Source organism: Podarcis muralis, chromosome 3 (genome assembly GCF_964188315.1).
Source record: "Podarcis muralis chromosome 3, rPodMur119.hap1.1, whole genome shotgun sequence".
Classification (NCBI taxonomy): Eukaryota; Metazoa; Chordata; class Lepidosauria; order Squamata; family Lacertidae; genus Podarcis; species Podarcis muralis.
In genome coordinates this window covers 18,903,981-18,921,693 of record NC_135657.1, presented here as the reverse complement: position 1 = coordinate 18,921,693, position 17,713 = coordinate 18,903,981, and the positions used below count along the sequence as shown (strand labels likewise).

The window sequence follows — 17,713 nt, the reverse complement described above, 5'->3', positions numbered from 1 at the left end:
TACAAGCCAATGGTACAAGCATGGGGAGCAAACGACTGCAGGTCGGTGGGGTGGGGAGAAAATCACACAGCTGCCCTTTATAATCCTCACAGAACTCTAGCCCAGTGGTTGCCATTAATTTGATTTGAACTGATTTTATAATGAATTGATTTCAGAATGCTGTATTATTTTACTGTTGTTAGCCGCTCTGAACCCGGCTTTGGCTGGGGAGGGCGGGATATAAATAAAATTTTATTTTTATTTTTATTATTGGTGGGTGAGGGGCAAGGAATTTCCTCGGGCAACATGCGATTGGCTAAAGGGTGCTTCGAAATATTCACGGCATAGGGCTTTGCTTAGTCATGGGACCTCGGGGCAGTAACCAGACCCTTTGCCAATCCTGCCATCCTCTGAATGTTTTGGACAACAACACCCATCAGCCAGGGGCTGATCAGTATTGTAGTCCAAAACATTCAGAGGACGCCAGGGTTGGAGAAGACTGCCTAGTGCAAGGAAGAAACACTAGATTGCAGCTGCATAAATGAAGTCTCCCTCAGTTATTCTAACATCTCTTGCTATTACTAGTCTAATATGGAGGGGTGGGAGGGTTTAGAGGGGAAAGGAAAGGAGGGGGAGTGGCAAATATGAAAGGACATATTCTGTTTCTCAAAGAAAATGCTGCTCCTTTGCTCCTTTCCAGAATCCATCTCCTTGACCCCGTGAGCTAAATGGATCGGGTTCCATTTAACATAATGCTAAGTGGATCATCCTGAGAATTCTGGGAAGCAGTCTACATGCTCGGCTCATGAGAGATGGTGGGCAGGCTAGCAAGGCCTCACATTTGGCCAACATAAACAGAGCGCATAATTTCAGTGAGAACGTTTTAGGAGGCAACTGGTGGCAGTGGGAACCCTGTCTTCCAGAATCCAGAATCCAAGGAAGCTCAGTTCTCACCAGAATACAGTTTGAACTGAAAAGAAGAATGGCAGTAGCAGGGCTTAGTGCCTTATCTCAGTCAGTTGTTTTTAAGATTCTAGGGAATTTGGGCAGCTGCAAGTTTCAGCCCTTTTCTGGAGTGGCTCCTTAGGCTCTCCATCGATAGCTCTGCCTCCATTCAGCTGGAGAAGGAAGTTCTATCTGATCCATGTCACTGTCAACCCTTTAAGGCTCAAGCAAGCTGATCCACCATCTTGAACATCTAAAGCAGGGTCTCCCAAACTTGGGTCTCCAGTTGTTTTCGGACTGCAGTTCCCATCATCCCTGAACACAGGTCCTGCTAGGGGTGATGGAAGTTGTAGTCTAAGAACAGCTGGAGACCCATGTTTGGAAAACCCCGATCTAATGAAACATGCAATGAGAGAGGGAAGGGTTTGTAGCATAAGGGTGTGGCCTCTGCAGCAAGAAGAGCATTCAAGAATATAGAAATACTACTGCAATGCAGGCTCACACCACAGAGGAAACCAGCACCTGAATTACCGGCTCTTCCTCAGGGATGAAGCCCACCCTAAGCCCTGGAGATAGCTATATAAAAGATGGGGAGGGGGACAGGCAGTCCTTTTCCCCAGGAGGTGGAATAGACCGGAACAGCCTTCCTCAAGCTGATGCCCTCCAGAAGTTGGTGGACTGCAGTCCCTGTCATCCCCAACGTTTAGCCACGCAGGCTGAGGCTGATGCGAGTTGGGAGTCTGACAACTTCTGGGGGGCACCAGGTTGGGGAAGCCAGCCTCAGAACAAAGGGTAGCCCCAGTCATAGCTTGCAAGGGACACTAGCCTAAGAATGAAGACAAACGCAACATTTGAAGAGCGGAAGGAAGTGGTTTGAAAGCGCCCTTTCCAGACTAAATACAAAACGTACCACTGAAAAACTGGCGCCCAAGTTGTGGAGGAACTGGTCCTCGTGACTTTCTATTTATTTATTTATTTAATTTATATACCACCTTCATCTTCTAATGTTCTCAGAAATCATCCACCCACCTCTCCCTACAATTCCTGGAAAGGTTTTGGAACTCTTTTTCAAAATATTGGTTTGTGGATTTTCTGGTTAAATGAATAATAAATGTATATGGCAGGGTGGGTGGGGAGAGAGGAAGATGAGAACTTTTGCTAATTCTTCCTTCAACTTGCAACTCCCTATATTTCCTGAAAATCTGCGATGGAATCTCCGGACCAAAATGGTGCTGGAGGATACAGGGCTAAGGGGGAATTGGCAAACAATTAACCCCCCCCACCCAGTCCAGTGGAAGCCTCCACCGGATTGCAAGACCGGATTGCATTTGATGAGGTGGTAGGCTCTCCCTTTGAATGACGTCTGAGAAGAGGGGAAGGCTGATCAGGTGATTGTTCAGCTAGCTAGACTGTACGTCCACAATGCAAGCTGCAAATCACAAAGCTAGAATCGCATGGTGGGCGGAGGGGAAGGGGGCCTGTGACTGCTCTTAAAATACCACGTCAGTCTTCATTCCAAGAGGGAAGTGTCATCCTCTGAAAAAGTAAAGAACGAGGACTTAAGCCTTTTAGGATTAGGGAGTTCTATACACTCCTTTCCCCCAAGTTTCTATGGGGTCCTCGCATTCTCTTACAGTTTTTGTTCATGTACTGCCTTTTAGGTACAATCCACAATCAAGATTGCAAGACACCTTGGCGCTGATTGGCTGTCATGGCAATGTGCCTGCGATAGATGGGGGATGGAGAGGCGCATGCAAGCAAGCGAGCAGCTGCAGAGAGGATGGAGAGTTAGTGAGCAATGGAAAGAGTGCAAGTTAAATGTAACCAAAGCATTAAAACAATGGGTCGGTAAGTCCCTCCTCATCCTTTATCTAGTTCAAAGTCCTTGCTGCTAGCTGTATCTTATGGAGAACCCCAAAGGAACAAACATGCTTAAAGGCTGCATTGAGGCAAGCTACGCATCCTCACACACCTTCCCCAACTCGGAGTGGGTACGAAACACACTTCTCCCCAAGCCGAGGAGAGACAACAGGTCTAAGAACCAGTCTTCGAGACCCAAAACCAAAACCAGGCAGAGTAAAGATGCTTTTCGTGAAGGCTCATATTCTTCCACCAAATCTCACTTGTTACATGGACATAGTAATGTTGCCACTAGCTGAAATCTCTTAGGATCCTGCTACTCGCCAGAGACGATGTCCCACCAGTCCACCCAGCCCCAAGCACTCTGTTAGGAAACAGGCTGCATATAGGAAGAAGCTAAATCCTCTCATTGATAAAAGACCAATCCAGGGGTCAACAAAGGAGGAGGAGGGCAGAGAAGGAGGTTACCTGCTCTAACTCATACAGTGGTACCTCAGGTTACATACGCTTCAGGTTACATACTCCGCTAACCCAGAAATAGTGCTTCAGGTTAAGAACTTTGCTTCAGGATAAGAACAGAAATCGGGCTCCGGCGGCGCGGCGGCAGCAGGAGGCCCCATTAGCTAAAGTGGTGCTTCAGGTTAAGAACAGTTTCAGGTTAAGTACAGACCTCCGGAACGAATTAAGTACTTAACCAGAGGTACCACTGTACTCGCCTATAGAAAATGCAGTTGTGGTGTGTTTGTGGCCTCTTGAAACTTTGAGGTAGATATGCCTTTGAGTCTTCACACATTCATTCCAGTGCCTCTTGGCATGTCCTTCAGATGCTGAACACACACACACACACACACACACACACACACACACACACACAAAACACACATACGTATACACACATACACACCCTACCCCATAAACATCCATTTTCCTGGATGGTGGCAGCCCTAGAACCCTAACCGAAACAAAGCCCTTTACGCTCTTCGCTCCGAGAGCGAAGTTATCTCCTAGGAAGCGAAACAACCTTCTTTCCCTCCCCGTCCCTTGTCCCTGCAACAGATCAGGGGAGAGCAGCACCGTAGGATGTTAGTAGAGGAGATCAAAGCACCTACGATCAGTGGCTTCTGCTCTTTCTTCCGCCCACCCCCCCACCTAAAAAAACTGGGGGACGGGAGATACTAAGTTCCGAGTCGAGTGGGGAGAACTAAGATGGGAAGAGCTCCCTTCCTGAGTCTGGCTACCCGGCAATTAAGAGGAGCGGGCAGGGAGCATGCAAGAGGATGGATGGAGGTGGGCATGCCACGACAGGCCATCAGCTCCCCGAGACGGCAGGGGCAGCAATTGGCGGACAAAAAATAAACAACAGCTCTGGGTAGAGTTTGCTGCCCTCTGCCTCTCTCGGCTGGGCTAGGCGGGTCTTGATGGTGGACTTGTACTTACCCCGTTCCATTCCACGCCCATACTCACTTCCTCGCTACCATCTGTGGCGCTCTCATACTTGACGCTGCCCCCCAGGCTGTCTCGGCTCCTCCGCCTCTCGGAGCCGTCGCCCTCTTTCAGAATCTCTACCACCCTGGTCTGGTTAATGGGGTCAATGCCCTGCAAGGGGACAAGCACAAAACAAAGAGACAAGGAGGGTTGGGGGTGGGCAAGGGAAGCGCAGAGCCCCTCAAACGTTTCCTAGAGATGTACAACACTTCCTTGCTTCCTGGCCGTTAACACGCCAAAAGGTCATGTGTGTTAATTTTTTTTCTGGTGGCATTTTTGGGTGGAGACAGGAAGGTGTTCAGGAAGGGGAAAGACTATAGAGCTGCCCTTTCGCTTCCTGGATCCCACCATTATACGCATGCCAAGTTCTGCACCAAGACACTGGCCACATTTGCAGAATCAGATCTTAGCTTCCTAAGCCAAAATATGCCCCTTTATTCCCACTTCGCTCCTCCCTTCGCGTGAGTGAGCAACCCAACTTTTCAGCTAACATCTGAACTAGGAAGCGATGGTTAATGGCTTCAACACAAGTTGGGGTATTAATTTAACTTTAATTATGGCTTCATATTCTGGCTTGTTTGGAAGCCACTAATCATGAGTGGTCTTCAACTAAACTATCCTGTCAGTGCAAGGATTACTGCTACCACTGCAGGATGCTACCACTGCAGGATTCTTCTCTCCTCTGCATCTTCTCCTTCTGGTGCACCATGCATCCCACCCACAATCTGCTCCAGAGTACTGGGGGAACCCCTAGAACAGATTGAGGGCATTTAAAGAGATGCAGGGGAAGGAGATGGGTAAAGTTCTATTGCACAAGCAGAAATCCTTGCAGCTTTTGAGCTATCTACTTAGTGCTATGCTGAATACAACCCCATCTCCCACCTCAGTTTAGATGTACAGTCATACCACGGGTTACAGACGCTTCAGGTTGCTTTTTTTTGGGTTACGGACGCGCCAAAACCTGGATGTACCGGAATGGGTTACTTCCAGGTTTCAGCAGTCACGCATGCACAGAAGCGCTAAATCGTTCTTTGCGCATGCGCAGAAGCGCCAAATCGCAACCCATGCGTGCGCAGACACGGCACTGTGGGTTGCGAACGTGCCTCCCGCACGGATCATATTTGCAACCCGAGCATCCATTGTACTGGGAAGCTATAGCTGACTAAGGTTTCCTAGCTTGCTCGTTGGTTTGTGTGAAGGGAGGGGAAGAGGAGGAACAGAGGAGGAGCAAAGGTGACTTCATGCGCCTTCTGTATATCTTGACTTTCTAGGAACATACAAAAACAGTCCTCCTGGATCAGACCAAAGCTCACGAGATCGCCTACATGGCGCTTGCAGGCACCCATGTGCCGCACAGGGTTTCTCGGGTGCCCTCAAAGTCTGCTCCCCAGTCCTTCCACTCGTTGAAATTCTACTGCAGCTAATAGAATATGTACCCACGACTGTTGCTCTGGTTTGCATATGTGCCTGGGGGCCCAAAATGTTAGGTGACCCTGAAGTCCAATCCTATCTCCTATACCAAACAGATATCCCTGGAAAACCCACAAGCAGGAGAAGAGGGAAACAGCTTTCTTCTACTGTTTCCCCCAGGAAGCTAAGCTGAGATTTGGTTTTGTGAACATGGCTGTTGCACGGCTTGTATGGATTACATACACATTTTTAATATATGCATATATTTGCCCAACACACATCTTCCCCCCCCCCAACTTTTGTTATTCGGGGGTGGGGCACGGAGCAATGGGACAGTAACAAAACCCTCTTCCTCCATCACTACATAAACTTCACCAGACATTGCCCACACTTCCATAGCCATAACGCAAGCATAGGCTAACTTTGGCCCTCCAGATGCTTGGGCCTACAATTCCCATCATCCCTAGCTAACAGGACCAATGGTCAGGGATAATGGGAATTGTTGTCCCAAACATCTGGAGGGCTGGAGTTTGCCTATGCCTGCCATAACGGCTAAAAAACTTGCCTTAAAAAAAAATGAAGCCCAATGTTCTCCAGATGCTGAATTCCACAGTCATCTAAATGATCCAGTTGTGAAATACACTGAGCTCAGCTCAGCTCCTGGGAACCAAAGGACTAGGACATCAGGATGAGACCATCAAGAACATCCAAAGTAAACCGGGGTAAAAATAAACATACATACAAGGAGTGTTCCTGAAACTCTTCCATTTCATGCCTTCGAGCAACTATATGGCCTGGGCACAATTCTATATAAATTCATTGCAGTCCAACCAGCTGGACAGATCTACAATAATGATCTAAAGCTCATTTTCTGATTAAGCAGAACTTTTCCAAAGGAGTCATCTTGACAGGCAATCAATGCATTTATGCAATCAAATCTTGGACTGAGATATGAATGAGCTCTGTGCACCCGCACACAGCTGTTCTACTCCTTCGTCAAGTCAGGATGCCACAGTTAGCTTCCCATTACGTCCAAACTGGGAACTATGGCTAATGGCTTCCCAACAAGCCAACGTTGTAAAGCCATGAACCGTAGCTTCGTGTTCTGGCTTGGTTTTGGAAGCCATTGATCATAGTTTCCTGTACAGACATAAAGGGAAATTATGGATAATTACAATTACCCGATTTGCTTTCCTGTAAGGAAGCAAAGCAGCTGCTTACAATTGCATGAAGATCATTCATACTGCGGCTTAATAAGACAAGATTTTATTGCCTGAACCCAGAGAATGTCAAGTAAATTATTTCAGCCAGATTCTATAGCCTGCTGCGATTTCTTTTGCTGATGAAGTGGAAGGATCCTGAAAAATAAACATATCGAGCTGCAACTTTCTAGCAAAAGCCACACTGACAAACAACTGGCCACACCATATCAATCAACACCAGCAGGGAACTTTATAAGGCCATTTTACATATTTGAATGCAGCCAGTGGTTTAGGCTCCACCGTATAAGCCTTAAATTGCCTGGCAAATCTAAAAATCAGATGAAACACTCAACTTTTGCTTTCTTCTCCCTAGAGTTCCCCTTACACAAGAAGTTGTTCGTGGGGTGGTGTTGGCCTTACCTGTCTCCGGGATCGCACTGCACACTCTTCCAGCGTTTCCGCAGCCTCCAGCTTGCCCTGACGCCTGTACAGTGCGCCCAGGTTCCGCAGAGTGGTGTTCACTGTGGGGCTAAGGTGAAAGTGAAACACTGAAGCCAGCAGTCCTAGCTTACCATGGCAATACCTTGAACACTGAGCCGCCCTTTTCTACACACCTCCCCACTTCCCATGACACTGAGATTGCTTAGCTGAATGGTTTCTACCCAGCAATTACGCAGAAAAATGCTGCACAAGGAAAGAGGTACTTGCCCCTTGCTAAAAAGGTAAAGGTAAAGGTACCCCTGCCCGTACGGGCCAGTCTTGACAGACTCTGGGGTTGTGCGCCCATCTCACTCAAGAGGCCGGGGGCCAGCGCTGTCCGGAGACACTTCCAGGTCACGTGGCCAGCGTGACAAGCTGCATCTGGCGAGCCAGAGCCGCACACGGAAACGCCGTTTACCTTCCCGCCAGTAAGCGGTCCCTATTTATCTACTTGCGCCCGGGGGTGCTTTTGAACTGCTAGGTTGGCAGGCACTGGGACCGAGCAACGGGAGCGCACCCCGCCGCGGGGATTCGAACCGCCGACCTTTCGATCGGCAAGCCCTAGGCGCTGAGGCTTTTACCCACAGCGCCACCCGCGTCCCCTTTGCCCCTTGCTATTAGGCCCTAAATGGGCATATTCATGTTAGTAGCAGAAGTTGAAAGCTAAAAATAAATAAAATGGGTGGGATCCGAAACTACAGGAGGCTTTTGGATCCAGTGGATACTTCTGCTAAAGGAAAAGAAGTGACTTTTGCTGATTTGCTCTTTCTGCTGTATCCCCCACCCCAATGCGACTTTCCATCCTGTTCTGAAGGGTCCCCCAAACTCTCTGGAGCCAATTTTCAAGGAAGGAGGTGCTCTGAAGGCGGGGGGGGGGGGGGAGAGAACTGGAAAATAATAACCTCCCATTAGTAAAGCCACCCACTGGATCAAAAACTGTTACAGGAGCACTTGGGCAACAATTCCATTCAACCCTTTGAGTCGCAGAAGGAAAGGGGGGTTTTCACTGGTGGTACCAGTGTTGTGGAAAACTCTTCCCGATAAAATATTAAGCCCCATTAGTATTGTCGTACCACCGGCTCCTCTCTAAACAAGGGATCTGCTGTTTCAACTGCTGTTTTATTGTTGTATTGTTTTAATGGACCTGTACATTTTCATTGGGGATTAATACACACCGTATTTTTCGCTCTATAGGACGCACCGGACCATAGGATGCACCAGACCATAGGAGGGGGAGAACAGGGGGGGGGAATTTCTTGTTCTCCCCCTCTAAAATAAGGTGCGTTCTGTGCGTTCAAGGTGCGTTCACCCGAAGCCTCCGGAGGCTTTGGGTTCCTTTCGACCTGCTCTTTGGGGCTGGTGGTGGGGGGAAGCACTGCTTTCCCCCACCGCCAGCCTCAAAACCAGGTCGGGGAGCAGCGCAGAGGCGCCGCCGTCTTCCCGCTGTCCCCCGAGCTTGTGGGGCTGGTGGTGGGGGGAAGCGTTGCAGCCTTCCCGCCACCTTCGTACAGCCTTCGTAGCCTCCGCTGCCCTGCGGAGGCTTTGCGCAGCTAACCCCAAGCTAGAACAGCGAGATGGAGCACTGTGCAGTGCTCCTTCTCCCTGTTCTGGCTTTGGGCTTAGCCACGCAGCCTGCACTCGCTCTATAAGACGCGCACACATTTCCCCTTAAATTTTTTTTGGGGGGGAAGTGCGTCCTATAGAGCGAAAAATACAGTAGTATTTAACATTTCAATGAAATTGTTCTATTGTGCTCTTCAGTTATGTGTGTTTATTTATCTATAATTAAGCTTAATACTTTTAAATCACTTAGAAGCCACCTTGGCAAGTAAGTGACATATTAACTAATAACTGAAATAACAGTGATAAAGAAATCCTGAAAGCAACTTACCTGCTGACCTTGCATGCCTTGTACCAGCCACCATACTCTGCATATGCAATGTTTTCTCTGTGCTTGCTCTGGAAAGAGGAATTGGGGAATGAGGAGGAGAGAGAAAAGAGAAGACTTTGTTAGAATAGTCAAAGCATCAGTGCACAAAAGACCATGGCTGGTTTGTTTGCCTCTGGTTGCTTGCCTAGCAGGGATAAAAAGATATAAGCTTGTTTGGTCCCAGTTACCTTGCCGCAGTCACGAAATTAAAAGACACCTGCTTCTTGGGAGAAAAGCAATGACAAACCTAGACAGCATCTTAAAAAGCAGAGACGTCACCTTGCCAACAAAGGTCCGTATAGTTAAAGACATGGTTTTCCCAGGAGTGATGTATGGAAGTGAGAGCTGGACCATCAAGAAGGCTGATCGCCAAAGAATTGATGCTTTTGAATTATGGTGCTGGAGGAGACTCTTGAGAGTCCCATGGACTGCAAGAAGATCAAACCGATCCATTCTAAAGGAAATCAGCCCTGAGTGCTCACTGGAAGGACAGATCCTTGAAGCTGAGGCTCCAATACTTTGGCCACATGAGAAGAGAAGACTCCCTGGAAAAGACCCTGATGTTGGGAAAGATGGAGGGCACAAGGAGAAGGGGACAACAGAGGACGAGATGGTTGGACAGTGTTCTCAAAGCTACCAGCATGAGTTTGACCAAACTGTGGGAGGCAAAGGAAGACAGGAGTGCCTGGCATGCTCTGGTCCATGGGGTCACGAAGAGTCAGACACGACTAAACGACTAAACAACAACAACCTTGCCGCCATGTCGGCTCCAATATTGGTATGCTTTGAGACTACATACATATAGACCACGACCATTTAGAACAGGTGTGAAGAACCTTTGGCCTGCCTGGACTACAACTCTCATCAGCCCCAGCAACGCTGCCCAGTGGCCAGGGATGATGGGAATTGTTGTTCAGCAACATTTTGAAGGGCCAAAGGTTCTGCACTTCTGGATTTAGAATGACCCCACTGTCCCCTAAAAACCGGAGAATGAGGTAACAGATTCTGGGAAGACTCAAGTATGTGATTAAGGCAACTCGGCAAAGATACCAAAGGCAGCTTTGATCATTAAAAAAACAATTAGTGAGCTTGCTGGTCTATTACAGGCTTAAGCTAAGTAGCACAGGTCTTGCTACATTTTTTAAAAAAGGGGAGATGGCTGCCCCCAACTTATGCATAGAAAAACATATTGTTAAGCAAATATCTGTTTCAGCCAAAAGAGATGAAATGGTGACGCAATGCCTGGGACTTTGGAGTTCCCAGGTCTGCAAACAAGGACACAAGCCTAAGTACATAAAGATGCAGTCACAGTAAAAGGTAGTGTAAGAGGAGATCTTGTAAGAGCTTAATAAAAGTTAATTCCTTTAACAAGCGACTAAAATCCTTATTAAGCAGAAGAGCCAGTCTCACATTTCTCTTCAAATACCTGAAGGGGGCAAAGACTTGTTATCTGCTGCCCCAGAAGGCAGGGCTAGCTAGATCGATGGGCTGAAAGTTACAGGAGGGGGAGATTCGGATTCGACATTAAGAGACGCTTCTTGAAGGTAAGTACAGTTCCAATTACGTGTGTGTGTGTGCCCTCTCCCTTTCAGATGGATATTCCAGTTTCTGAATTTCCTGGAGTAAGGGATTCGGCTAGGCCAGGCCTGAACGACTGTCTCTAACTAACAGTTCCTCAAAGCGTAGCTTGAATGTGTGGCCAGAAACTGAAAGCCACTTTGTCTGGTCCGCTCCCTCTCCCAGGAACAAAATTCCTGTCTTCTAACAACTTCCCACCGGAACTGTGCCCAACCGTTTTATTTATTTTTTAACCACTTTTCTGGGGGAGTCAGCCAAGGAACAGTAGGCCGATTCAGGCATTAGGTTCCCTAGGCTTAGAAAAACTTCCTGTTGTTTAAAAAAAGAAGAAGTTATTTTTAAATCACTTTGGAGGAGGATTTGTTCCCCCAGAAAATTCCCTGGCAGGCCTGCTATCTGGGGGATTCCTAGACGGTCATGCCTCAGGCTAATGCCGACAAGGGTTTAAGCGCTGAATTTGTGGGGGGAAGTAGGTTAATGCATGCCAGGGCTCGATTCCAGCAAGGCTGGGTGATCCTGCTTCGAGCACGGTGTTACCCGGCCAAAGCGAGAGGACTTGGTAGTCCTCAGTAGGGCTATTCAAAATGTGGGCTCTTCATTACGGAGACAAACAGGATGCCCAGAACAGGGTTTTAATTGTGCTGCGTTTCACCCAAGTCTAAAAATCACAATTAGGTTGCTATGGGGAGCTGCATTACTGCCATAGCAAAGGGTGAGGACTCTGCTTCTGACCACCTGAAGAAGGTACTCAATTCAGACCTTTTGGCCCTCCAATGACGTTCTGAAGATGGCAGTCTGGGGTAGCAGGAGACCATCAATGGCTATTAACCTCTAACACAAGGTTTTCCATATAAACTGTGCTGGATCTCTCAGGCACCTCTGATCTACTGCAATCACAGTAGCTCCGATGGACACCAGAGCCCCACATAGCTGCATCGTTCTGTACAAAGAACTGGCAGACTTAGCAGCCAAGAACGGTCCATTAGGGCATTTTGTAGGTAAGGATCGCAAGAGGCATTGTCACAGGTTGTGGGGTCAGGGGTCGGAGGAAGCAGTTTGGCTGAAAACCTCTGCCCAGCAAGAAGAGTTCCAAACCTATAAGCTTACCCATACAAAGCTGAGAGTCACCCCCATCCATTTAACGGAGCTTACAGTACAGCCTAAGTGTCTTAATTTGCATTGAAAACCTTTGAGATGGCACAGAGATATCTCTTTGTAAAAAGCACCATCTTTCTGCCCCATAGAATTCTGTTCCCTTTCGGAACAGGAAGCTTTTGTTTTAAAGGGCAATATGAATTTAGTTGTTCCTACCCAGGGGCTGCCCCACAAATGGGAAATCTGTGACCCTCCAATATTGTTGGACTACAATTCCCATCATCCTTGACCACTGGCCATGGCGCCTTAGATGGATGAGAGCAGGCGTTCAATAACATCTTGATGGCCAGAGTTTCCCACCCCACCTTAGCCTGTTCCTTAGGGGCGTTCCCTTAGTAGTACAATGAAGATGGTCTATCTATTCCCACCTCCCAGGGTCAGTATGTACAACATGCACTGCGAAAAGGTGCCCCAAGTCCATCCACAGGAAGATGGCCATGGCTGCCGTTCTATGCACATTCACTCGGGAGCAAATCCCACTGTGTTCGAGGAAGCCTGCTTTGAGAAAATATTTATGTATGGATGAAGATATGTTACGTGGATAAAAATATGACAAAAGAAAAGTGGGGAAAAAAGGAATGCTCTAGCAAGATGGGTTTAATGCTTTTTAATAGCATGGCAAAGAAACCGAGAATGCCAGTAGGAGATGACATCATGGAGAATGGAAACCGAGTACATTACTGAAGAGGAGCTGCTTAGTCCAACAACAACATATGATCTCACTCCTCTGCATTGGTTGCAAAAATCCTCTGTTTTGCCATTCTGGAAAGCTCCAGTTCACTTCTGCATTCAAAGAAAAGCTCATTTAGCTTAGCTGCTAAGATAAAAGTTCTTAGCTGGGAAGTCCCCAGGTCACTGACTGTCCCCAAGTCAGCCACTGACTTACTCTTGACTGTCCCGTCTCAATCTGCTTCTCTCCCCCCCCCCCCGCCCCCCGCCTGCTTTGGGGATATTGTGTTGACCTACCCAGAAAGGTTGGTGATTACTGTGATGGCATGTATAACTTTAAACATATATGGGCTGGGAGACACTTCTGAAATACACAGTATTATTCAGAAAGTTTTCCCTAGAAAGCAACATGATTGTTGGTACCTGTTTAGATATACGGATGTTTTAAAGAGCCATAGCTCTGTGGCAGAAGATCTGCTTTGCATGCAGAAGGTCTCAAGTCCAATCCCCAACATCTCTAAGTAAGGCTGCGAGTGTCCCCTGTATGCAACCCTGCAGGACCAAGGGTCTGATTCTGTATAAGGCAGCTTCCTATGTTCCCACAAACTACAGAACCTTTAGACATCTCCCTTTGCTGTCCGTTTCAGCAAAGCCTGACCCACTTGGTGTCTTCCAATTCTCACTCTTTTTAAGAAGCAATGAGTTTGCTACTTACAGACCTCTAATTGTAATGCCGAGTACTGCAATGTGCGGAGAGGTGTGCTTGCAAACACACAGGGCCACATGGCGGGCACGTACCAGGAAGTCTCTATCAGTCACAGTTCACATGGGTGTCCACAATCAGCTTTATTGTATTTACACTTTTCATTCCTACTTGGGGACAGACCCCAGCTCAGTGACAAGAGCATATCCTTTGCCTGCAGAAGGCTCCACATTCACTGCTGGAACCTCTAGTAAAAAGGATCAAGTAGCAGGTGATGGGAAAGACCTCAGGGATGGAGCACTTGATTCACCTGCAGAAGGCCCAGGTTTCAATTGCTGACATCTCCAGTTACAGATAGGTAGCCGTGTTGGTCTGTGTGTATCTGAAGAAGTGTGCATGCACACGAAAGCTCATACCAAGAACTAACTTAGTTGGTCTTTAAGGTGCTACTGGAAGGAATTTTTTTTGACATCTCCAGGTCGGGCTTGGAAGATTCCCTGTCTGAATCCCTGGAGAGACAATACAGAGCTAGATGCACCCAATGTCTGACCCAGAATAAGGCAGCATCCTATGATCCTATGAGATGGTGGAGAGCCATTGCCCATCAGACTAGAAAACAGATGAACCAATAGGAAGCTCCCTAGTCACAAGAATGCTTCAAGTGTGAACTGGGCCTTAGTGACTAGCTTAACTAGATGCTTTAAGGAACTGGGAAGGGAAATGGTCTGAGCCTTATTGCTCCACCTTTTCCCAGCTGCTTCCAGCTCAATGTGCTGGAGTGAAACTCTGCTAGAGGAGGCCAAAGTAGTGAAAGGGCAGTCCACTGAAGGAAGACCATGCAGGAAAGAGTCAGGTGGGATTGGAGTACCACGGCTCCAGGTTAGGGAACAAAACTTGCCCCGCTCATTTGCTTCCTGTCTGGAACTGAAGAATGCATGAAATATTTAAATCATGTTCACAAGTACTCTACAGGGAGGTGTTGCATCGCAGTGTTTTTTCAAGCATCTGATGAGAAACAGAGAAGGTTGGTAGAAACAAAATTACATTGGATTAAAAGGATCGGCAGACAGATGGCTGATAGGGCAATGAAGAGGACCTAAATCAGTTTCCTTAGCTTCTTGATAAAGATCCTGGTTGGCAGAAGAGGGAGTTTTGCCTCAAGAACTATGTATGAAGTCTCTCATTTAACCAGCTGACTCATTTGGGCCCATGATCCAGGTGAAATCCAATTAAAAGACGTCCAGCTGGTTTTTTTCCAGAGGAAAATTTGTTTCATGTGGCTCTTTATTTCAGCCATTTCCTGACATGAGATCATATCATAGCAGGCTCAGATTTTGTTAGCCAACAATATTCAAGGCAGCACATAAACACACAGTTTTCTGACTTGACTCCGAGATCATCCAGCAAAGATTCTTCAGCGAAGAAAGGCTGGCCCGGAACCTGAGAAACAAGCACCCATCTCACTCATTCTAAACCATCTATTCCACAGGAGGGCATTCGGCAAGCCTGGTAGCGATAAGAGTGCCAATGCCCTACTTATTTTTTGTTGTGACATGGCCCATGTTCAAGGGAAACAGCCTGAGACATTAAAGCAGGCACCAGCCATCAGGTCAGGTTTGTAAAAATGGGAGAGAAATTGAGAAAAGGAAAACCAGGTGGGTTCTGCTCAACTGAATTCCAGCATGGAAAGTGTGCTGGAGCTTTAATATTCCTGCTTGTGAAGTTCTGTGCTGTGTTCAGCACCTTAGCCCAGAATGTTTCAGAAGCATGTGAAGTCTTTGCAATTTATCTGTTTCCAAAGGAGCCGTGAGCCATTGCTCACTGCACCATGGGCTGGAACATGTCTCCTAAGTATCTTGGGCTTGCTGTAGCTCTAATAGGCAGGGGTTTCCCCACACATCCTGGTTTCTAAGACTGGGAAATCTAAAACAGAAGGTGATGGTGCAGAAGACTATAGCGTCTTCCTATTACCCTTCTCTTAAGCCTCGGGGCTGAAGGAGCAACTTTTTCCTGATCAGTCAACTGAGCTTTCCAAATGACCGAATTCTGAGGCTTGAGATTTATTTTTCTAAAAACATTCTGGTTCTGCAGTCTGTGGCCCAGAAACCTGCTGAACTCCCTTCATCTTCCACTCTCCAGTTCGTCCTAAGGAGTGCACTATAACAAAGAGAAAACATGCAAGGCACAGGAAAAACAGGGCAATCAATTTCAACTCCTGCCCCAGAAAGTTTCTATGCAGTCTGAGTAGCAACCCCTTGTTCCTACTGCCCCCCATGACACACTAACACTCTACAACCCAACAAAACACTGCTGCACTAAGAGCCCTCCTCTGCATAGTCAGCGGGTTTGGCACCATCAGAGATCCACTCTAAGGCAAAGAGAGGATGCTGCCATTTCTGGAGCTCTTCCCAGTGCAGGACAGGTGAACAAGAAAAACTCAGGTGTGCGCTGTGTGCCTGCTCTCACCCACCAGAATAAATGTTCTCGCACTCACCTTGCTCATCTCCTCTCTTTCTTCCGCATGCATCCATATCGGCTTGTGCTCGTCTGCAGGATAAAATACAAAATGGGTTAAAACAAAGCAAAACAAAGCAAAACACCCTGTTGGTATTTCAAAACGAATGCTATTTTTTCCCATGGTACAGTCGAGAAAGGAAGAAGCTTAAACTTTTGGATCAGTTTGCTTATTTTCTTTGGAGGAAATGGTTTTTGTCAGCCAGGCCATGAAAATAAATAGGTAATGCAAGAGTACTGTTGGAGAAGGGGATATGCACCTACGATCTAGCCTACACCAGTGTTGTTGGGGGGGGGGGGAGCACAAGGGCGGCTGCCCTGGGCACAAACTTGTTAGGGGCGCAAAACTTCAATACAGCTGTGCACTTCCGGCGCTGGGCTCCTTTGAAAATGGTTTCTCACTATGAACCAGGAAGTGACCTCTTCCAAACAACGGAATGACTCTTTTCTTATCTCCGCGGCTGCGATTTCCTGGATGACACGGACGCCGTTTGGCAGTTGAATGCACATGCATACTCCTTCCCTCCCACAGTTTGGTCCTGGGCACAGGCAACCCACGATACCCCACTGGCCTGCACACCCCCACCAAGCTGCTCCTATAAATCCCGGCCGCCCTCCTCGCTCTTTGTTGTCCGTACCATCCACAGAGCCAAATTCCTTCACATGGGCCCGGGTGAGGATCTCCTTGTAGAGGACCTCTGCTTCCTTATATTTGCCTTGTTTCAGGTAACAGGAGGCCTGGGACAGAGGACAGGAATGACAATCTTAAAAATCCAGCACAGGCAGCCACCGATCGTCTATGCGTGATACCCACCCCCACCCCTTTTTCACCACCCAGTGGACTCACCAAATTGTTCTTTGTTTTGGCCACATTTGGGTCGTCGGGCCCCAGGCGCGACTCGTAGATCTCCAGCGCCCGGCAGTAGTAATATTCTACCTCTTCATACTTCCCCTGATTCTGGCATAGCAAAGCCAAGTTATTTAACTGTTTGGCCACATCCGGATGATCTTTGCCTAGAACCTGAAAAGGAGGCAAACAAACAGAAAAAGCTAGTTAGGAAGAAAAGAAGCAAATCTGGGAATATGGCAGGATCCTTTTACTTTTTTGGGGGGGAGTGGCCCATGGAAAGTCATTTGGAGCTTCAGCTCTGGCAGAAATAGCTCCTTCTGCTTCGTATCTGACACCTGCCTCTCCCTAGGCATTGTTCTGGATCCACGCATTGCATGCAGAAGGTGCCAGTTTCAATCCCTGGCATCTCCAGGTAGGGCAGGGAAAGATGCCTGCATGAAACTCTGGAGAGCTGCTGCCGGCCAGTGCAGACAATACTACGCTAGACAGACCATTCTAGACTGACTCAGGAAACTTCTTATCTAACACACATGCTCCCCTTTCATGGGTAGCATTGGAAAGGGTTGCAAAAGGGTTGTCTTGACACCCTGGCCCTTTCTTCTCCAGAGGGGAGGGAATTTACCTTTTCCCGGATTTCCAATGCTCGCTTGCATAATGGTTCTGCCTCCTTGTATTTCCCCCTTTTGCCGTAGAGAACAGCCAAGTTATTCAGGGTTGCTGCAACCTGTAGAGAAACATAAGCATACCTAACATTAGAGCCAAGAAAGAAAGAAAGAAAGAAAGAAAGGGAAAGAAAGAAAGAAAGAAAGACCTATCAAGCAAGATTCCTTTAAGCACCACTACTTTGCAACCATCCATGGCAAAGATGGTCCAAGATTTTTACAGCAGAATGGCCTACTTCAGGGACTAACTCGCTCACCTTACCTGTCTGAACTCCTTGTTCAGCTTTTGCA

General features: G+C 47.6%; 1 protein-coding gene across 7 annotated transcripts in view; it reads right to left on the bottom strand.

The window, feature by feature from the left end:
* Positions 1–17,713, bottom strand: part of KLC4 (kinesin light chain 4) — a 68,296-nt gene that overhangs the window by 19,492 nt on the left and 31,091 nt on the right. For 4 of the 7 annotated variants that reach the window (XM_028724872.2, XM_028724878.2, XM_028724874.2 and 1 more), the window contains exons 7-13: positions 17,383–17,484; positions 16,758–16,931; positions 16,549–16,648; positions 15,891–15,943; positions 9,253–9,320; positions 7,302–7,410; positions 4,222–4,380 (exon numbers count right to left, since the gene is read on the bottom strand). In XM_028724872.2, coding sequence (XP_028580705.1) covers positions 4,222–4,380; positions 7,302–7,410; positions 9,253–9,320; positions 15,891–15,943; positions 16,549–16,648; positions 16,758–16,931; positions 17,383–17,484 — 765 coding nt within the window. The remainder of the gene's footprint in view (positions 1–4,221; positions 4,381–7,301; positions 7,411–9,252; positions 9,321–15,890; positions 15,944–16,548; positions 16,649–16,757; positions 16,932–17,382; positions 17,485–17,713) is intronic. The other 3 variants (XM_028724876.2, XM_028724879.2, XM_028724877.2) reach the window with 2 other exon arrangements.